Genomic DNA, 22,771 nt, shown 5'->3' on the forward strand with positions numbered 1-22,771 from the left:
ACCAAGTATCTGTGGAACAGAAATACCCACATACATACTTTTAAAAACTTACATTTAATGTATACTGAATAAAAAGACATCTAAGACTTACTAAGTTTAGAAATGCAAACTACAGGATGAGATTCTCCAAATAAGATTCTACAGCAGGAAAAAGATAATGACTGCTTAAAGGAAAGAGAATTATTACTTTATAATGGTCTCTAGTGTTTGAATTTTTTCATGTATCATATATTATTTTAAATTTAAAATTTTATAAGCACATTCCAGCAATCTGTCTTTTAATGAAACCAAACAATCTTGTATTTCTAATGGAGGACTAATAGCCCCAAATTAGAGGCCCCTGGGTGGCTCAGTCATTAAGTGTCTGCCTTCAGCTCAGGTCATGATCCCAGGGTCCTGGAACTGAGTCCTGAATCAGGCTTCATGCTCGGCGGGAAGCCTGCTTCTTCCTCTCCCACTCCCCTTGCTTGTGTTCCCTCTCTCGCTGTCTCTCTGTTAAGTACATTAAGTAACAGCATTAAAAAACAACAACAACAAAAAACAACAACAAATTATTTACAATGGGGACAAAAGATTGAGATTTTAAAGGTGTATTCTGGCCAATCTACAAAAGTAAATGGACATACCAATCACAATTGGTCTATAATTTTTTTAAGCTATAAACAGGCTTCTATTCTGTAACTGAATAATCTAGAAACACTACTCTCTCAACCAGACTTATTCGGTTTTTCTTTTTATCACCATACCTGTTATCAACTGTGTAGGTGGGCTGCCACATAGTGAGAGAATGAACCTGCTTATGATTCAACTTTCACAATGCCATTATCTTATTTTCAAATCAGGACATAATTTGTGATTTAAAAAAATTGCAATATTTCATGTAGATTACACTTCTCAGCTGATGTATTATATAACGAGGAATAATTACAAAGCATTCTTAGGAGCTGGGACGGCATCAATAAGAAGGTTAAGATACCTTAATGAATCTAATGCTATTTGCTCTCCTTGGTTTTGCATGAGGAAAAAGTTAAGCATTGAGAAGCAGTCTGTCAAAGACTGAATACACAGTAAGACTTAAAGCCCATTTTTTTACTTCCTCCTGCCTTTCCAATTGTCTTCACATTCATGAAAACCAAGTACAAGCCCATCTATACCACCTCCCCCCTCACCTCACCAATCCTCTAAAAGCAAACAAAACACCAATACTTAACAGTCTCTAGTCTTCAACTCCATGCGTTTGCAAACTCATTCCCTAATTTTGGCTGGAAGCCGTCTCCTGGTCTCTTCTTCAAAAACCAAATTCTACTTCTGTTGAGACACTTCCCTCCATTTTAGAGCAAGCCTCATCCCCAACCACATTAATGTTCTATACCATTCAGTCACTATTAATTTACTTAACTATTATTTATAACATGGGACTTTCTCTTTAGTATCTTATTCATCTAAACCCCCTACTAACAAACCTGGTACAATGCCTTATTTATACATCAATGGTACTTAACTGACATCTGATTAACCTGTTGGCTAGAAGGCAGTAACAGACTTTCATATCAGATATACGTGTGGATAGGAGGGCATAATTAAATGACTGCTAAGAAAAATGTGTTGTTTTTGTTTTTTGAGAGCGAGCGAGAGAGAAAACAGGGAAGGAGCAGAGGGAGAGGAAGAGAGAGAATCTCTAGCAGACTCCACACTGAGCACAGAGCGCCACACTGGGCTTGATCCCATGACCCTGAGAACATGACCTGAGCCGAAACTGAGAGTCAGGTGCTTAACCAACTGAGCCCACGAGGCACCCTTTGCTGACAGCAATTCCTATTCTAAGAACTTAAAATTCCAAGATTGAAACTTTTGATAAAATTATTAGAATTATTTAGATTCCAGAATGTTCCTGGTAGAACAAAGATTTTAAAATGCTAGCTTTGGGTACCTGTCTCAGACAGCAGAGCATGTGACTCAATCTCGGGATTTTGAGTTCAACCCCCATGTTGGGTGTAGAGATTACTTGAAAATAAAATCTCAGGGAGAAAAAGAAAAAGCAAGCTCTTCCCTCAAACTTTTCATCTCTACACATTTCTAGCAAGTAGACCTTAAAAACTGTCAAAATTGGTGTACCTGTGTGGCTCAGTGGGTTGGGCCTCTGTCTTCAGCTCGGATTGTGATCTCAGGGTTCTGGGATCAAGCCCCGCACTGGGCTCTGCACAGAAGGGAGGCTACTTCCCCCTCTCTTTCTGCCTACCTCTCTGCCTACTTGTGATCTCTGTCCAATAAATAAATAAATTCTTTTTTTTTTTTTTTTTAAAGATTTTATTTATTTATCAGAGAGAGAGAGGGGGAGAGAGCGAGCACAGGCAGACAGAATGGCAGGCAGAGGCAGAGGGAGAAGCAGGCTCCCTGCTCAGCAAGGAGCCCGATATGGGACTCGATCCCAGGACGCTGGGATCATGACCTGAGCCGAAGGCAGCTGCCCAACCAACTGAGCCACCCAGGCGTCCCATAAATAAATTCTTTAAGAAAAAAATTTTGTTGTGATCTCTGTCAAATAAATTTAAAAAAAAAAAAATCTTTAAGGCGGCACCTGGGTGGCTCAATGGGTTAAAGTCTCTGCCTTCCACTCAGGTCATGATCCCAGGGTCCTGGGATCAAGCCCTGCATCGGGTTCTCTGCTCAGCAAGGAGCCTGCTTCCTCCCCTCTCTCTTTGCCTATGTCTCTGGCTGCTTGTGATCTCTGTCTGTCAAATTAAAAAAAAAAAAAAAAAAAAAAAAATCCAGGGGCGTCTGGGTGGCTCAGTGGGTTAAGCCGCTGCCTTCGGCTCAGGTCATGATCTCAGGGTCCTGGGATCGAGTCCCGCATCGGGCTCTCTGCTCGGCAGTGAGCCTGCTTCCTCCTCTCTCTCTCTCTCTGCCTGCCTGCCTCTCTGCCTACTTGTGATCTCTGTGTCAAATAAATAAATAAAATCTTTAAAAAAAAAAAAAAATCTTAAAAAAAAAATTTTGTCCAAGTTGACTATGTATTTTCCCCATCAGTACATTGTTACGATTTGCAGTTCTATTCCAGTTCCTGGGCCTGGCAACATATAGGGTAGGACCAGGAAAACTATCTCATTAAAAGCAAAAGACAATTACTGACCTCATTTTCTTTCAAAATAGTCAAGTTGTACTTCATATCCCATTATTTAAAAATTAGTGTACCTTGGGCACCTGGATGGCTAAGTCCACTGAGGGACAAACTCTCGATTTTGGCTCATGGTCTCTGGGTCCTGGAACCAGCCCCACCCCACGTCCCACTCTGCCGTCGGCACTCAGAGTCTTGCTAGTGTCTCTCCCTCCACACTGCTGCTGCCACACACACACACACACACACACAGTCTTCTCTCTCAAATAAATGAATAAATAAAGTATTTTTTAAAGATTTTACAAGCAGGAGGAGCAGCAGGCAGAGGGAGAAGCAGGCTCCCTGCTGAGCAGGGAGGCCAATGTGGAGCTTGATCCCAAAAGTCCTGGGATCATGACTTGAGCCAAAGACACTTAACCAACAGAGGCATCCAAGCATCCCTAAAATCTTTTAAAAATATAAAAATTGGGGCACCTGGGTGGCTCAGTCGTTAAGCACCTGTCTCAGGCCCGCATGTGGCTCCTTGCTCAAAGGAAGTCAGCTTCTCCCTCCCTCTCCTACTCCCCCTACCTATGTTCCCTCTGTCTCTGTCAACTAAATAAATAAAATCTTAAAAATATATATATATATATATATCACAATATTTTGTTTGCCCTCTTAGAATTTGAAACCTTTTCAGGATTATTTTTAGCATAATTTTTTTTTTTTAAGTTAAAAAGCTGTCAAAGTCAGGGTGTCTAAGGGGCTCAGATGGTTAACCATCTGCCTTCAGCTTGGGTCATGACCCCTGGGTCCTAGAATCCAGCCCCCCATTGGGCTCCCTCTCCCTCCTCTTCTCCCTGCTTGTGCTCTCACTCAATCAAATAAATAAAATCTTTAAAGCAAATAAATTTTTAAAAAAGAATTCACATCATCTATGATGGGAAAAAGTTCAAAGGAACTGGCACTCACATTTTGCTACTACAAGAGCATTATTTCCAGAAAACCATTTGGCATTTATATCCACGAACCCCTCAGAAATACATACTCTTTTGACCTCATTTCTAGGAATGTACCCAAAGAGGAATTGTAAACACCTGAACTTTGGCTTATCTGCATTTTCTAAAGTAAACATTTTTGGCTTTTACTGTAATGAAAAAAATGTGCTTTCAACCTACTCAGTTGTTCAAAGCTCTATTTGGACTGGCCATACTTGGCTGCTTCTTCAAAGCTCTGTATGAACTGGCCAGTTTTAGGATTACATGTGTATATTGAAGACAGGGAATGATTATAGAGTAACAATATTCAAAACTTTTTCTCATGTTATTTTTGCCAAAGGAGTCTCAAAATTTCTTACAAAAGGCATTTCTCCAGATATTCAAATAGCTGTATGGATCAAAAATACTGAAACTGAATAGAACTAAAATATATCAACTGAGCTGTTAACTTGTGAAACCCTTAAAACAATGCCTGGCACATGATAAAAATGATGTTAGTAGCTAGTAGTAGTATTAGTGTATTGATTAAGTTATGAAAATGAACAAAACAGCAAAATAAAAGGTAGTCAAGAATAAACACAACCTGTAAATTAGAAAAAGGTAGAGAACTCCCTCACCTGATTAAAATAAACCTACAGGGGCACCTGGGTGGGTCAGTGGGTTAGGCCACTGCCTTCGGCTCAGGTCCTGATCTCAGGGTCCTGGGATCGAGCCCCGCCATCGGGCTCTCTGCTCAGCGGGAGCCTGCTTCCCCTACCCCCTCTCTCTGCCTGTGATCTGTCAAATAAATAAGTTAAATCTTCAAAAAAAAAAAAAAAAGGAGTAAAAAAAAAGTTATCAGCATTAAATATGAAACTTTTATTCTGCCAACGTTTGCTGAAGGTCAAATATGCTCATGTTCTGTCTGTTGCAATGTGTTAGCAAAAAGACGACTAAAATGATGGTTAATTGTCCCATCAAAGTTCTTACAGGGAATTGTTAAAACAACTTTCAAAGTCTTTGGGATTAAATTCATTGGACATCTAGGTCTTTTTCAAACAGAATAATTGCTAAATCATTGCTTACTGGATGTGGGTTTGTGCTTCTGATTACTTATTGCAAAGAAACTAAGGGTATTTAAATCTGCTGGCAAACACATTTTGTGCTTAACTGGTTCGCAAGTTTGCCGTCTGAAGAATTCTGGTGCAACAGTTCACAACTGGTTACTACTTAGTCTTCACTGGAGACTGAGATTTCTAAGAGTGCAAAACAATTCTGTATGCAGAAAAGTAGGAGGTATGTAAGAAGATACAAAGAATGGGAATCCATTTTTGTTGAAGGCAAAAGAAGTTAATTTTGTCCTAAACAGATGGTTATTTGGAGACGAATGGCTTGGGACAAAATCTGAACGCAAAAAATAGTAGTAGGTTTGTGAAGGGAAAACTTTCGAAGGGAATTTTAGGCACAGTGAGGATGGACTAAAATTAAAATAAAAGGATTTTAAAAGTACACTGGTGTAAGACTGAAAGTCCATCTTAAAAAGACTAAGTTTTCTTGAATTGTTGATGCTCTTGATAAAACATAAACAGCTATTTTCTCTTTTTTGTCTGCGCAGAAGAACTGTGTGTGGTTTTATCAGGTCTTTGATGATCCCTAATCCTCTTTAGGCATGTGCCTTTCTAAGGTCTTAACAAACTTCCCCAAGAGCTAAATCATGAGCTAAGTCTCTGACTAATTACGCTTGTTTGTTTGGTATGGTACATTCTGGCATAAGGTCATTATCACTCCATATTCTAGCTACTGAAGGGTTAGTGTCACAGAAATAACCAGATTGCCTTGCAAGCTATTGAAAACTCTCATCAGATCTTTAATCATGTCCATTCTGAATTTGTCATTTATAACTTTCTTACTCTCTTGCAAAAGGAGTTTCATCTTCAAGGAGGTTCATAAAAAGGACTTTAGGACAAATACAGATACTCAGCAGATCAAAACTGAAATGGGTGGGGCACCCGGGTGGCTCAGTGAGTTAAAGCCTCTGCCTTTGGCTCAGGTCTTCGTCTCAGGGTCCTGGGATAGAGCCCCGCATCAGGTTCTCTGCTCAGCGGGGAGCCTGCTTCCCCCTCTATCTGCCTGCCTCTCTGCCTACTAGTGATCTCTGTCTGTCAAATAAATAAGTAAATAATCTTTAAAAAAAAAAAATAAATTAAACAAGAATAGTAACATGGGACTATGTGAATTGGGGAAAAAAATGATTATGGTTTTTTAGAACTCTTGGTTAAAACACTGCTGGTTCTCTAATGTTTGCTCTCCAAGATCAAGGAAACTTTTGTAACGAAGTATTCATTTGTAAACAAATTAAGCACTTAACTTTTCTCTACCTGAACCCTCTAAAATTCAAAAGATCTCAATTAAGTACTCTCTTTTCCATAGTAATCATAGTCATTTGCATAAGTTCAATAAGGACCCCATCTCCTTGTAACAGTGCACCATTGGAAACATTGGTTAAATTTTACCAAGGCTTTGTCTGAATGTCATAACTGAGAGAGACAGAATAGACTCAAATATGACCAGACAGTTCTGAGGAACTAAGAATGACTTTATGAAACCTGGAACCATAAAGCCCCTTGAACTGTTGGCCTGATACATTACTTACAAAGTGCCCAGCAGCCTCACCAGGTAAGTAAAGAATGTTACTTCCTGGCAGGTGCAGAACCTCAGGATACTTTGGGGACCTTGTGAAAAGGAATTCACCCACATCTACAGGTCCTGCAGTCATGTCTAATGGCAAGTACTGAGCTTGGCTTCTGGCCTGGAGAGGCCACTAAAAGTTCTACCTAAAGACTGCTTATAATAAAGTTCTAGCAAAGCAGATTCTAAAAGTTCTATATGATCATTCTTGCTGAGCTTATGTAAATAATTGACACTGTTTTTTAAAATTGGACTCATTTTTAAAATAAATTAGTCTTATTTGGTTATCTCTGCAGAGGTGCTAAATTTCAGTTCTGAATGTCTTTGAATGTTGTTTGCCTATGCTAGACAACTTGAGGTAAACTTCAGAGACATTGCCACAATAGGCCATGTATAGACAATCTCCTTGCTTGTTATTCTGTGGGGATAAGAGGACCCCATGGGCATATGATTACTTGGAACTGGGAAATGGGATAGATTCCCCAATAACTGTATAACTCAGCTATCACCCTGATCAACTCTATGTGGCTGGAATGACAAAATCGCTCTTTTAAAAAGTCAGAGGTGGGGGCGCCTGGGTGGCTCAGTGGGTTAAAGCCTCTGCCTTCGGCTCAGGTTATGATCCCAGAGTCCTGGGATCAAGCCCCGCATCGGGCTCTCTCTGCTCAGCTGGGAGCCTGCTTCCGTTCCTGTCTGCCTCTCTGCCTACTTGTTATCTCTGTCAAATACATTAAAAAAATCTTAAAAAAAAAAAAATCAGAGGGTACCCCATGGAGATAATGGATGGCCCCACTTTCTTTATGATTAGATAGGATAATGCACTTGGGGATGCCCTCATCTTCTGAGACAAGACTTCCTGCATTTGCTAGTGATTCCTTGTAATCAGGATATTGTTCAGGCTGGACCTCAAACAAAAAGGGCTTCTTGATGGTTTCATCCCTCATAGTCATTTATCCTGGAAGCCACCTCTACTGACCTACAATTGCAAACAAAGGCTTTAACTATGCATACAACAGCCCTCCTCCTGGCAGTAAGAGTCTCAAAGCTCACCATGGGCTTTCTGGGGCTTAACTGAGAACTGCAATATAAAACAAGCTAACAGGATGCTCACTCAGCAGGACTCTAAACAATAATACCCAGGCACTGGATGCACTCAAGCCAAGAATTAAATGAAGTCAGAGAAGGACTTCTCGAGAACTACACCACTCTTGACTGCACTATTATAGACCATCTGAGGTGTGGAAAATTTCCTCACATATGTTTTAACATTACAGTTAACTCCTGCAAGGTGTCCCAATTAAAAGGGGATATATGTCATCAGTTAAAATCAAAATATCCACTGATCTATTTGACAAAATTGGTAACTGGGGATCTTATCTAAGGGATGTGATCATAATTTTGGGCCTAAATTTTGTTTTCTGTCCATCCTTTGCATGTGCTGGTGCATGTACCATTTGCTGCCCATCAGGATGCCCCTGGAGCCATCTGGTGAGCCCCCGGACAGACCCCTGGATAGATTCTACCTGCCATACAGCCCACTATCCCTTTTCAGAAGGAAGCAGCCAAAGTACTCCTTTTCCTATTCCCTAAAGACAGTTAGGGTTACCACTGCAGGGAGAGGACTGGGTAAGGACAGGGGGCTAGGTAGGGAGAGACAGGTAAGGAGCTATGTGATCAGGCTCACAGAAAGCCCAAAAATGTGGAGGTGTAGGGAAACCAAATATGTGGGGACCACCCTGCCCCAGGTGTGTGGGGGGGTGTCTTTTATGATAATCACCTAAGACTAACAAAGAATAACCAGACTGGAGGTGGGAGGTGGGCCACTGAAGGTGTCATCACTAGTCCTTGCTCAATGGTGGTGTCAACAGAGATGCTAAAACAGAACAGAGATGTTCCCTGGTTAGCTTTCTTTTTTTTTTTCTTTTTTTTTTTTATTAAAGATTTTAGTTATTTATTTGACAGAGAGAAATCACAAGTAGACGGAGAGGCAGGCAGAGAGAGAGACAGGGAAGCAGGCTCCCTGCTGAGCAGAGAGCCCGATGCGGGACTCGATCCCAGGACCCTGAGATCATGACCCGAGCCGAAGGCAGCGGCTTAACCCACTGAGCCACCCAGGCGCCCCCCCCTGGTTAGCTTTCTATAGAAGACCAACCCTTGGGGCGCCTGGGTGGCTCAGTGGGTTAAGCCCCTGCCTTTGGCTCGGGTCATGATCTCAGGGTCTTGGGATCGAGTCCCGCATCGGGCTCTCTGCTCAGCAGGGAGCCTGCTTCCTCCTCTCTCTCTGCCTGCCTCTCTGCCTACTTGTGATCTCTGTCTGTCAAATAAATAAATAAAATCTTAAAAAAAAAAAAAAAAAAGAAGACCAACCCTAAAGGTCCTGTCAGGAACCCCTCTCTCACTCTTAAGAGCATTTCCTGTATCTTCACTTTTAAAAAAAAAAGTTAAACATTAATATATCATGTAAACTCAACAACCCACTTCTAAGTATATACCCAAGTAAAATCATTAGTTCACACAAAGCTTATACATGAATATTCACAGCAATATGATTCCTCAGAGCCAAAAACTTAAAATAACCCAAATAATCAAATATTCATCAACTAATAAACAGCTGAACAAAGGTTTATCCATACAATGGAATAATGCTCAGCCTTCAGAAAGAATCAAGTATTAATACCTGCTAAAACATGGAGAACATTATGCTAAGTGAGAAGTCAGACACAAAACATCACATATTCTAGAATTCCTTTTGTATGAAATGCCCACAACTGGCAAATCCAAAGTGACAGGAAACTGATTAGTAGTTGCCAGGGCTGAGAGAAGGGAGAATAGAGAATGACTATCACAAGAACAGAGTTCCTCTCTGGGGGGATACCAAAGTTCTAGAAGAAAGCAGTGATAATGGCCATACAACAGTGTAAACATATTTGCAACCACTGAATTGTAGCCTTTAAAATACTAGTGAAAGGGCACCTGGATGGCTCAGTGGGTTAAGCCTCTACCTTCTGCTCAGGTTATGATCTCAGGGTCCTGGGATTGAGCCCCAAGTCAGGCTCTCTGCTCAGAGGGGAGCCTGCTTCCCCACCCCCAGCACCCGCCTGCTTCTCTGCTACCTGTGGTCTCTGTCAAATAAATAAATAAAATCTTTAAAAAAAAAAAAATACTAGTGAAGGGCACCTGGGTGGCTTGGTCAGTTAAGCATTTGCCTTCAGCTCAGGTCATGATCCCAGGGTCCTGGGATCAAGCCCCACATCGGACTCCCTACTCAGCAGGGAGTCTGCTTCTCACTGTCTCTGCTTGCACTGTCTAATAGATAAATAAAATCTTTAAAAGAAAACAAATAAACAAACAAAGCATTTAAAATATTAGTGAATTTGGGGCACCTGGGTGGCTCAGTTGTTTAAGTGGCTGCCTTTGGCTCAGGTCATGATCCCAGGGTCCTGGGATCGAGTCCTATGTCAGGCTCCCAACTAAGCGGAGGGCCTGCTTCTCCTCCCTCTGCCTGCCTCTCCTCCTACTTGTGTTCCCTCTGTGTCAAATCAAGATAAAATTTTTAAAAATTAGAATAAAATATTACTGGGACGCCTGGGTGGCTCAGTTGGTTAGGCAGCTGCCTTCGGCTCGGGTCATGATCCCAGCGTCCTGGGATCGAGTCCCACATCGGGCTCCTTGCTCGGCGGGGAGCCTGCTTCTCCCTCTGCCTCTGCCTGCCATTCTGTCTGCCTGTGCTTGCTCTCTCCCTCTCTCTCTCTGAAAAATAAATAAAATCTTAAAAAAAAAAAAAAAAAAAGAATAAAATATTACTGAATTTTATGGTATATGAATTGTATCAATAAAAAATTAGGACAGAAGCAAAAAGGAAGAGGAGAAAGAGCTGTGAGGAGGAGGAGGGAGTAGGAAAGAAGAGAAGAGATGAAAATGAGGAGAAAAAGAAAAAAGAACCTAGACCAAGCTCTACTCAAATCATGTTTCCACATTCAGCATAAAGGCAGAACTGGTGGGCGAATAGATGGCTCAGTCAGCTGAGGTGCCAACTCTTGGTTTCAGCTCAGGTCACGATCTTGGAGTCATGGGACGGGCTCCAAGCTCAGCATTATGTCTGCTTGAGAGTCTCTCCCCCTCCCCCTCTGCTCTCCCCCGTTCATGTGCACAGGCTCTCTCTCTCAAATAAATGAATACATTTTTTTTTTAAGATTTTGTTTATTTGGCAGAGAAAAACACAGCGAGAGAGGGAACACAAGCAGAGGGCATGGGAGAGGGAGAAGCAGAGCAAAGAGCCTGATGCGGGGCTTGAGCCCATGACCCCAGGATCATGACCCGAGCCTAAGGCAGACACCTAACGACTGAGCCACACAGGCGCCCCTAAGAAAATAAATCTTTAAAAAAAAAAAAAAAAAAGAGGGCATTCCCTCTGCTTCGCCAAGAGCCTGCTTCTCCCTCTCTCTCTACAGCTCCCCTGCTTGTGTGCTCACTCTGTCAAATAAAAAAAATCGTAAAAAAGACAGAACTGGTAAATGGCAGAGCTAATACTGGGTCTGGATAAGACTCTAAATGTTATTAGCTTTTTCTCTTAAGTTATACAGGGCCATCATTTCTATATACTTCTTAGAAAAACCATTACACAGCATATTACAAGAAATGCAAATCAGAGAGTAAAAGCAACAACAACAACAACAAAAAAAGCTGGTTATGCTGTCATGAAAATTAGTAGTAAGGGAAAAGATTTTTAAAACTTGGACACAGTAACACCAAACACAACGAAAGATTAATAGAGTGTAAGGTAAATGCTGCAACCCAGTACAGTATTTCAAAATACTTATTTTAAAATAACAACTTAAACCTGCAGTTCTACCTTAGGCATCTGAGAAATATGTAAATATGTTCATTAGCATTTGTTTATAGCAGAAAAAATATTCATCAGGGAAACAAGTATGACACATATCAAATACTTTATAGCCACTCATCTATTTACTACTTGACAATGGAAAGATGTCTATCATGGGGTTCTTGGGATCCCAGTTACTAAAAAACTTAAAAAGTATTCTATTTGGGACGCCTGGGTGGCTCAGTTGGTTAAGTGGCTCCCTTCGGCTCAGGTCATGATCCTAGCATCCTGGGATCAAGTCCCACATTTGGCTCCTTGCTCGGCGGGGAACCTGCTTCTCGGTCTGCCTCTGCCTACCACTCTGTCTGCCTGTGCTCACACGCTCTCTCTTTCTCTCTCTGACAAATAAGTAAATAAAATATTTTTTAATAAAGTATTCTATTTATGTAAGATGTTAGTAATTTATGGAAATGAAATGTCTGGACAACACATACTCATTTTTCCATTAAAAATTTTGAGTCTGGGGCGCCTGGGAGGCTCAGTGGGTTAAGCCGCTGCCTTCGGCTCAGGTCATGATCTCAGGGTCCTGGGATCGAGTCCCGCATCAGGCTCTCTGCTCAGCAGGGATCCTGCTTCCCTCTCTCTCTCTGCCTGCCTCTCTGACTACTTGTGATTTCTCTCTGTCAAATAAATAAATTAAATATTTAAAAAAAAAAAAAAAAAAAAAAGACTAGTTTTCCAGAATCCCTCCGGAATTGCTATTTAAAAAATAAAATAAATAAAATAAATAAAAATTTTGAGTCACTTCTGCTTTCTTGTTTATCCTCTTCCACGTACTTTGAACCAACTGAACACTTTAACTGAAGGTAAATAAACTGAATGGCGTAGCAACACTTTTTTTAGATGAGTATGTATTACTTTTAAAATCAGGTTATGGGGGCGCCTGGGTGGCTCAGTGGGTTAAGCCGCTGCCTTCGGCTCAGGTCATGATCTCAGGGTCCTGGGATCGAGTCCCGCATCGGGCTCTCTGCTCAGCAGGGAGTCTGCTTCCTCCTCTCTCTCTCTCTGCCTGCCTCTCTGCCTACTTGTGATCTCTCTCTGTGTCAAATAAATAAATAAAATCTTTAAAAAATAAAAAAATAAAAAAATAAAATCAGGTTATGGTAACATTTTTTCAATTTAGGCATAAATTTTTTATCTTCAGAAGGGGTATTTCAAACAAATGCCACAAAATACAAAAAAGCTAGTTAATCATAATTTCACCTGATAGGCACTGCATAAACAAAAGATACTTTATATATATTCACATATAAAGATATATGAATACTATAAAGTGACAGTAAGGTTTCTACTCAATGTGGACTCATCCTTATATACAAATTCCGCATTTTTTAACATATTAAAACTAAAAATACACAAATAAATATTTCGTAAGTAGCTAATGAAGATCCTAACAATATAATGTAAATATAAGCAGCAACATTTATTCCTGGTGGGATCCAGCTGCTGTATTCACAATTAGATTTAAGTAGGAAAAGCAAAGCATGTTTCTCTATGTAGGACGCCTCACAATGCCAAAGACAACCTGTCTCAGAAAGTTCCATCCCTACTTGTTAACCCAACAAGGCTCAAATTTCAAATCCTTCTTGAAATCAAACCTATACAAAAGTCATTGCAAAAATAAATAGGCTGATGCAAGAGGGGACATCAGCTGGAGTTGCGCTTACAGGTCTATCAATCTGAAGCATTAAGCCTTGACCTTAACAACAAGGACTGTGTCGTACTCTTTGTATTTGTGTGTTAAGCAATCTTGGATAGAAGAACTAATAAAACTCCCTTATCTCTCCCTACACCAAGATTTATAGCCCTGTACTAAGTTAAGTTAGGTACCCCGCTAACTAGGCTTACTATGCTCATTACAACTCCAAGGAGTAATTAGTACCACTTATTTGTAGTAATATAATTAACGTTAATTGGGGGTGGGATTCTCATTCACTTAACCTGAACTTTGCGAGGGCAAACGCACACATACATCACTACACCCAGCACCTAGCAGGGCACCAGTAATCACTGGTAAGTTAGGTGTTGAAGGAATAAATAAACGGATGAATGGTGTCTAAAACATAGTACTGGGTGCCTGGATGGCTCAGTCGTTAAGTGTCTGCCTTCAGCTCAGGTCATGATCCCAGGGTCCGAGATCCAGCCCTACACCAGGCTCCCTTGGTTAATGGGAAGCCTGCTTCTCCTTCTCCCTCTCCCATTCCCCCTGCTTGTGCTCCCTCTCTCACTGTCTCTTTGTCATATAAATAAATAAAGTATTTTTTAAAATAAACATAGTACATACCCAAAAAAAGTTCATTTAATTCATTAACAAGAAAGGCTTATTTTCTAATTTCTTTCTTACCAGATACAAGAAATTTTATGTATATAAATCTTCTAAGTACACACTGCAAATTCCACTTACATCAATAAAGCCCACCTCTGATCTGACACATGCAGCAATTTACACTCCAGTGTCACCAGCATAATGGGGCTGTGACCAGCACTTTAATCAAGATGTTCCTTTCTATTCCTTTTTTTTTTTAAGTTTTTATTTATTTATTTGACAGAGATCACAAGTAGGCAGAGGCAGGCAGAGAGAGAGAGGAGGAAGCAGGCTCCCTGCTGAGCAGAGAGCCCAATGCGGGACTCGATCCCGGGAACTCGAGATCATGACCTGAGCCGAAGGCAGTGGCTCACTCACTGAGCCACCCAGGTGCCCCCTTTCTATTCTCTTTATCAATGTATTTTTCACCTCTGTACCTTCACACTACCAGCATACCCACCTATAATAAAGAGAGCTAAAGAGATGGCAATTCCTGCTCTAAAAAACACTGAATTTGTTCTTCTTTCATTAACTCACCTCAAAAATATTACAAGTCTCTCCTACAGTTGCTGAGCTCTTGCTGATCTCTGAATCAAGTTTGCTGCTGGTTCTTTAGAGCACTAATCAACCTAACCCCATGGGCAAAGACCCTATCAGTATCATTATCCTTAACCATGTGGAATCCTCTAATTCCCTCCCCTCCCCTACCAGGGATCTAGCTCATCTACCAGCAGGGGAGCACTGATAAAGGAACCACTGAGACGTTCAAGGGCAGAGAGCAGTGATGGGCAGGGGCCCCTTCAAACACCCCAGGTGCTGGACAAGCTGAAGGTGGAAAGCAAGCGTGGCATTATCACTCCTCCCTGTGGAAGTCAACAGACTAACCACCATGACATCACCACCAATGCTCCAGGCCCCAAGGGAATTCATCAAGAATGTGATCAATGGGGGCACCTGGGTGGCTCAGTGAGTTAAGCTTCTGCTTTCAGCCCAGGTCATGATTTCAGGGTCCTGGGACTGGGCCCTACATTGGGCTCTCTGCTCAGCAGGGAGCCTGCCTGCCCCCTCTCTCTGCCTACCTATGATCTCTCTCATTGTCAAATAAATAAAAATAAAAATCTTTAAAAAAAAAAAAAAAAGAACGTGATCACTAGACATCCAAGGCCAAGTGTGCCATGCTCATCATGGCGGCAGTATGCTCAAGTTTGAAGCAGGCATCTCTAAGAAAGGCAGACCTGTGAACATGCACTGGGGCCTACATGCTGGGCCTGAAGCAGCTTGCAGCTCAGGGTGGCCATCAACGAGAGGGACGTTGCCAAGCCTACCTCCAGCACCATGTGCTTCCTCCAGATCACTAGAAGTGAGCACCTGCCTCAAGAAGATCGGCTACAACCTGGTCGCCGTGGCCACTGTGCCCATCTCAAACTGGCACAGCAACAATGTGCCCTGGCTGGAAGGTCAAGAGGGTAAATGAAACATCACCAGGTGACTCTGCTAGAAGTCTCTGGACTCTGCCCCCCACCCAGTCAACAAGCCCCTAAGGCTGGCTCTGCACGGAATGTACAAGATCGGGAACACTGGTACCATGCCGGTGGGATGGGTGGAGACTAGCTGCCCAAAATCTGGGATGGTGGTCACCTTGTCGCCACCCAAGCTCAAGTCTGTGAAGATGCCCTGTGAGGCCTGCCGGAGGCCCTGCCTGATGACCACGTGGACTCCGACACAAAGCATGTGTCCGAGAAGTGGCCAAAGACAGCAGGAACGACTGCTCCGTGGAGGCTGCCCATGCTGTGGCACAGGTGATGGTCCTCAACCACCCCGGGCAGAGCCATGCTGGCTACACGGCAGTGCTGGGCTACCACATGGCTCACATCTCCTGAACATAGAAGGAAAACACGGACCAGCTCTCTGCCAAGAGGCTGGAGGACAACCCTAAGCCCTGAGGCATGGTGAGGCGGCCACTGTGCAGACGGCCCCCAGCAAGGCCATGTTGTGAGGAGACCTCCTCTGAGTACCCAGGTCTAGGCCATTTTGCTGCGTGGGACATGACACAAACGATGGTTCCTTGGAGTATATCAAAGCAGCAGATAAGTAGTCATCCCCTGTCAGCAAGGTCCCGGAGTCAACAGAAGTGAAGCATGTCCTCTGCAGTGTCCTCAGCAATCTTCACTATAAAATTACTTCACATCCTAAAGTATTTACTGACGAAGGTTAACAAAAGTTAAATAGCTGGAGGAAGAAAATTAAAAGCCTCACCATTACTAGCTGTCTCCAGAGACCCCCTTGAAGGGCTTCTCTGGTCTTCATTTTCCTCAGAATCTTCCCTGGACTTTGACAGCCGTTTTCTTAGAGTCGTCTTCTCTTCACCCACCATTGTACTGTCTAGGAAGGAAAATATAAAAAGCTTTTGTAAGAGAGGAAAACTTCTCCTTTCTTCCTTTCTAGGGTACTGGGCTGGTCTGACAATCAGAGTGACCTAAGACAGATTAATAGAAGAAAAACACATTTAATTTCATATGGAGGGGAGCCCATAAAAATGTGGATCAAAACATGGAACGCAAGCGCCTGGGTGGCTCAGTGGGTTAAGCCGCTGCCTTCGGCTCAGGTCATGATCTCAGGGTCCTGGGATCAAGTCTCACATCGGGCTCTCTGCTCAGCAGGGAGCCTGCTTCCTCTTCTCTCTCTCTCTGCCTGCCTCTCTGCCTACTTGTGATCTCTCTGTCTAATAAGTAAATAAATTAATTAAAAAAAAAAAAAAACATGGAACACTGCTATCTTTCCAAAGAAACAATAAATGTGTGAAGAATTAACTGCTAAGACAAAGAGATTTGGACTTGGGGTAGTAAATCACTGAAGAAGGCTGTTTAACGTTTGGAAACCTAAATTCCTTATGTCTGGTGATAGGGATGTCCTCTACTATCCTGGTACGAGGAGGGTACGTTTCACATGGGAGATTTACCTCCTATTTTCAGAAAGACAAGGGAGGCTCAGAGCATCCTCATGCAACGGATGTTCTTAAGTTAACTTTGACTCCAAATAATATGCCAAAGCAGCACATTTTGGGGTTGTGTATTTGTACCCCTTCACTTTACTTTGAAGTACATGGCTTAGGCAAATGTCACAGTATCACCATATTCACGGGAGGTGACAAATGATGTGTTCTCTTCCTTTTGTTTTAATTTAATCATGTTTAAGCATTTTCTAACATACTGTAACAAATTCAAATAAATGAGTCCTTTATAAAACAACTGGTTTCGAAGGTCCTTGTTTAAACAAAGCCCTCATCCCTAGAGAACAATTTAGTTTGAACAAGGCATAGTATGAAAATTCAGATAAGAAGGGTGCCTGGGTGGCACAGCCAGTCATGTGTCCAACTCTTGGTTTCATCTCTCGGTTGCGTTGGGAGGCTGAGCCCCAATTCAGGCTCCACACTCAGCAGGGAGTCTGCTTGAGTCTCTCCCTGCTCCCACAAATAAACAAATAAATCTTAAAAAAAAAAAAGAATTAGCTAACAGAAGGTGCCACAAAATAGAGTAGAATTAATAGGCAAGTCAATGGTAAAAACAGTACCTGAAGTTCAGATGAAAGAACTCATGAAGAGATGGGAAAGGTTTCACGGAAAAGGTATCTGAACTGAGTCCTGAAGGATGAGAACAGAGTGCTCCATGGATGAGAAAGGGTTAAAACAAGGTCCTTCCAAGTCCTGCCAGGGGACCATGACTAATCAGAGTACTTTACTAGAGGACAGGAAACAAGCTTTTGTTGAGCAGCTCAAAGTTGGAGGACTCTGCTGGGTGCTTTACATTTTCTCATCTAATCTTCAGTAACTCTGCCAAAAAAGATCTTATTAATCCCAGTTTGTATATTAAAACAAGTAAGGCTTGGGGCGCCTGGGTGGCTCAGTGGTTTAAGGCCTCTGCCTTCGGCTCGGGTCATGATCCTGGGGTCCTTGGATCGAGCCCCGCATCGGGCTCTCCGCTCAGCGGGGAGCCTGCTTCCTCCTCTCTCTCTCTGCCTGCCTCTCTGTCTACTTGTGATCTTTGTCTGTCAAATAAATAAATAAAATCTTTAAAAAAGAAAAAAAAAAAAAAAACAAGTAAGGCTCAAACTGTTACTGTCAAGGCCCTCTGCCCACACACCAGGAACATACCTATAGCTGAACAAGCTGAATTTATTAATGACATGCACCAAGGGAAACCATGAGGAATTCCAGAATATCAAAAATGACTTACTTAGGATTTGGAACTGGCTGGGTGATTTTTTTTGTAAGAGTCCAAAGCAGCAGGGGTTCACTCTGGCTGGGTACTATCAGAACGTGGGAACAATTCTACAACTGGATAGATCAACAAATCTCTTTACGGAGGCTAAAGCTGTAACCAGTAGAACAGCAATAATCATTCGCATCATAGCCTGGAGTGAGGGATGTTGTGTATTTTGTGAGTTGGACAATGTTCATGTTTTGTCTAGGTCAAGACATGATTATGGCATGTTCTTGTTTTTGTCTTGATCCACCATGGTTAGAGAGCAGCCTTGTCTGATGCTGATATTCAGTGAAATTGTTTGTGTTCAACACAAGAACACCAAGACCCAGATGATGGGTTCCAGGCTAGCTCACAACAACATCCAGGCCAGCTGTCAGTACCAGCACAGCTCCCGGATGACAAGGGCTGCTTTTCTTCTCTTGACAGTAACTTGCCCAAGACCACACAGGGCCAGATCTGAACCTGGGTCAGAATCCAAACCACAAACACCATTCACTCTCTGAATTTTTTTTAAGTTGGTAACAGAAATGTGATAAGGGAAAAACTAGAAAGGAGAGCCAGAGTTAAACTCTAAAGCCCTAAGAAAGGAGGGTTTTGTTTTGTTGTTGTTGTTGTTGTTGTTTTTTTTTTTTTTAAAAAGATTTTATTTATTTATTTGTCAGAGAGAGAGAGCGAGTGAGAGCAAGCACAGGCAGACAGAGTGGAAGGCAGAGGCAGAGGGAGAAGCAGGCTCCCTGCGGAGCAAGGAGCCCGATGTGGGACTCGATCCCAGGACGCTGGGATCATGACCTGAGCCGAAGGCAGCTGCTTAACCAACTGAGCCACCCAGGCGTCCCTTGTTTTGTTTTTTGTTTAAAGATTTTATTTATTTATTTGACAGGCAGAGATCACAAGTAGGCAGAGAGTCAGGCAGAGAGAGAGGAGAAAGCAGGCTCCCCACGGAGCAGAGAGCCCGATGCGAGGCTAGATGCGAGGCTAGATCCCAGGACCGCGGGACCATGTCCTGAGCCGAAGGCAGAGGCTTTAACCCACTGAGCCACCCAGGCACCCCAAAGGAGGGGTTTTTTGGTTTTTGGTTTTTTTAGTTAGGCAACAGCGAGCCATTCTAAGCACTGAAAAATACGTCCACAGTCCAACTTTAGGCAGATTGATATCAACACAGTACAAGGCTGACTCCAAAGCAGTATTTTAGTAGATATTCATTAGTCTCAAGCAAAAAGAAATATAATGAAGTCCTCGCTACATTATTTTTAAAGCTCCGTACTTTAAATTCTAGTATTAATGGCCTTTCTAAACTTTTAAAATGTCTTTTCCAGGGGCACCTGAGTGGCTCAGTGGGTTGAGGCCTCTGCCTTTAGCTCAGGTCATGATCCTAGGCGTCCTAGGATCAAACCCCGCTTTGGGCTCTCTGCTAGGTGGGGAGCCTGCTTCCGTTCCTTCCCTCTGCCTGTCTCTCTGCCTACTTGTGATCTCTGTCAAATAAATAAATAAAATCTTAAAAAAAAAAATCCTTTCCAGTATGAAATGTAGTACATGGGGAGTCTGATTGTTTTCTTAAGCATCATTCCTTAGCAATGTAAACATCTGACTAATCTAGATCATTTCCCTTCTGGTTTTTTCAGAAATCAAACAAATGAAACAGAATTATGGATCAGGTCGAAATTTTAGGGAGACCAGTAGAAGCCAATTTAAAGGAACCTAGGAAAGAAGTCAGGGCCACTGATGAAGTTAAAAGTGCTTTGTGTAACAGTGACAGAGGAAGCCCGAAGAGCATCTAACCTCTCCAACAGAAAAGAGAAGTGACAACAGACAACTAAACTCTGGGGGATGCCTCAAAGACAGACATCAAGAAGCAGAGAAGAAAATCAGGGAAGAAATAACAGAGATATAAAGATGCAATAAAAGAACCAAGATGTTTTAAAAATGAAGGAATTACACAGGGGTAATATGGAATTTAAAAATAAGGGCTGTACTTTTTTTTTTCCTGGCATCTAGGAAAGGTACTATACTTTTCCATGTTTATGTGTTTCACATGTACTTTATTCTTAACATAATCTGTAAGGCAGATATGTTTGTTATTTTATTCCCCAAACACTATCTTTGGTCATCATGTCTTTCCATATACTCTTTCCTATCTCTAGAAAGCGGTTTGTCCTCTGCTCTTTATTCCTCTAACCCTACCCACCCATCAAAGTGAGGGTCACAGCAGCAGCCAACAGGAACAACAGTAACAACAGAGTTTTGATTTAATGAGCAGCTATTATGTACCTACCAGATGCTGTACTGCCAAGTCCTTTATTTTTCCAACCTTAAGAGGCAGGTACTAGCCTCATTTTACAGGAGGCTAATACGGTTTAGAGGAACTTAACTTGCCCAAATCATCTAATTCTCCAAAGGCAGAACTGAGATCCAAAACCAGACCCCAGGAATTCCAGAGCCTGGCCAGTGATGACCAGATGACCTTGAATGACCTCCTGTGCTAAGGTTTCTTTGAGCACCATCTCTCACATCACCCCCTCCTCTGCGGTCCCACTGCACTCTGTATCCCATCACACCACGACACTCAGCGACACCATCTGCCTCTTACACTAAGCATCAGCTTCTCCAAGACAGGGACAATAACCTAACCCTAACCCTCAAATAGAAAGGGAGCACCTGGAGCATGACAGGCATGCAGGAGTACAGAGCGACTAGTTATTCCAACAGGATACCGTGCTCCTCACAGAGGATCAGGAGGAAAACGGATGCTGGGAGGATGACAACGAGCATCATCTTTACTATGAAGAGCTCCCTGCATCCTACTCATCAAGACCTAAGAGAATTGTTCTTAATCAGGGGTGAGAAGAGGTCCCTAGACTTTTAAGGCTATGCAAAAACTTAAAATATTTTAGCAACTGAGATAATTACACTTTTTTTCACATGAAGTTAAGTTGTACGAGGTGACTAAAACAATGTTACTTTGCTTTGGCTGATACTATATCATGTTGATTATCCCTTGTTGATTACAAGCATTAATAAACGGGGCACCTGGGTGGCTCTTGTCGGTTGAGCATCCAGCTCTTGGTCTCAGCCCAGGTCTTAATCTCAGGGTCGGGTTTCATTCAAGTTGTGGAGCCTACTTTAAAAAAAGGTGAAAAGGGGCGCCTGGGTGGCTCAGTGGGTTAAAGCCTTTGCCTTCGGCTCAGGTCATGATCCCGGGGTCCTGGGATCAAGCCCTACATCGGGCTCTCTCCTCTGCAGGGAGCCTGCTTCCTCCCCTCTCTCTCTCTGCCTGCCTCTCTGCCTACCTGTGATCTCTGTCTGTCAAATAAATAAATAAATACAATCTTTAAAAAAAGGTGAAAAAAAATACTTAATAAAAGGGGCACCTGGGTTGCTCAGTCCATGGAGTGTCTGCCTTTGGTTCAGGTCATGATCCCAGGGTTCTGGGATCGAGTCCCATATCAGGACTCCCTGTTCAGCAGGGAGTCTGCTCTTCCTTTCCCTCAAATAAATTAAGTATTTAAAAAAAGGGGGGGGCACCTGGGTGGCTCAGTGGGTTAAAGCCTCTACCTTCGGCTCAGGTCGCTATCCTAGGGTCCCGGGATAGAGCCCATCGGGCTCTCTGCTCCGTAGGGAGCCTGCTTCCCTTCCTCTCCCTCTGCCTGCCTTTCTGCCTACTTGTGATCTCCATCTGTCAAATAAAATAAAATAAAATAATCGTTAAAAAAAAAAAAAACACAAAAACTTAATGAAACAAGTTTGACAACTAAATGGTGTTTAATAGCCCCCCTACCCTGTTCAGCAGGGAGTCTGCCTCTCCTTCTCCCTCAAGTAAGTATTAAAAACAAAAACAAACAAAAAAAAAACCACTGAATGAAACAAGTTTGACAACTAAATGGTATTTAACAGCCTCCCCCCCAAAATTTAAGCCTGGGTATCCTATGGAATAATGAAAACAATCAAATTCTTGGTGATGAGAGGAGCAAACAGTCTAGAGAACGAAGCCTTCTTTCAAAAGCTATTATTGAGGTACTGAGTCTGTACAATTACACCACCAGAGTTTAAATCTAGTTATTTTTAAGTGAATACTAACTTCTATAGCCTCAATATCCTCTACTTTGAAGGAAGTGAGAATTCCAAAGGCACCGGATTTGGTATCCAAACACCAGAAGGTAGTTTACACCCCTGCTCTGTCATACCACAGTGTCCTTGGTAAACCTGCCAGCCTCTCGTGAGTCTGTTTCCTCATCTAAAACATGAAGATAAATACTACTGCAGGAAGCTGTAACAAAAGAGACAATATACCCTGAAGTGTCATCATTACTAACAACCAAGTTTGCAAAACTAACCAAGTAATCTGATACCTACGTATCTACCTCCTGTATGCTAAGTGGTGGTCAAACATTAAACCATACCATCTGTCAAATTCTACAGTTTGCTTTTATGATGTACTAGATGAGGGTAAATAAAGGGCCATATTTATACACCTTCTCAAATGCAGCTCAAACACCATGTGGCTTCCAAGAAAATATTAAATTTTATTACTGTCATACATACAGATGTTAGGAAGGACAAATT

At 42.3% G+C, this 22,771-nt stretch overlaps 1 protein-coding gene across 8 annotated transcripts in view; it reads right to left on the reverse strand.

The window, feature by feature from the left end:
• The window catches only part of SOAT1 (sterol O-acyltransferase 1), a 73,064-nt gene that overhangs the window by 40,882 nt on the left and 9,411 nt on the right, over positions 1-22,771 (reverse strand). For 7 of the 8 annotated variants that reach the window (XM_032317827.1, XM_032317831.1, XM_032317832.1 and 4 more), the window contains exon 2: positions 16,206-16,331. The exons of the other annotated variant lie outside the window; for it this stretch is intronic. In XM_032317827.1, coding sequence (XP_032173718.1) covers positions 16,206-16,323 — 118 coding nt within the window. In that variant the 5' untranslated portion in view covers positions 16,324-16,331. The remainder of the gene's footprint in view (positions 1-16,205; positions 16,332-22,771) is intronic. 8 annotated transcript variants of the gene reach the window in all.

The sequence above is a fragment of the Mustela erminea genome, chromosome 17 (assembly GCF_009829155.1).
Source record: "Mustela erminea isolate mMusErm1 chromosome 17, mMusErm1.Pri, whole genome shotgun sequence".
Taxonomy (NCBI): Eukaryota; Metazoa; Chordata; class Mammalia; order Carnivora; family Mustelidae; genus Mustela; species Mustela erminea.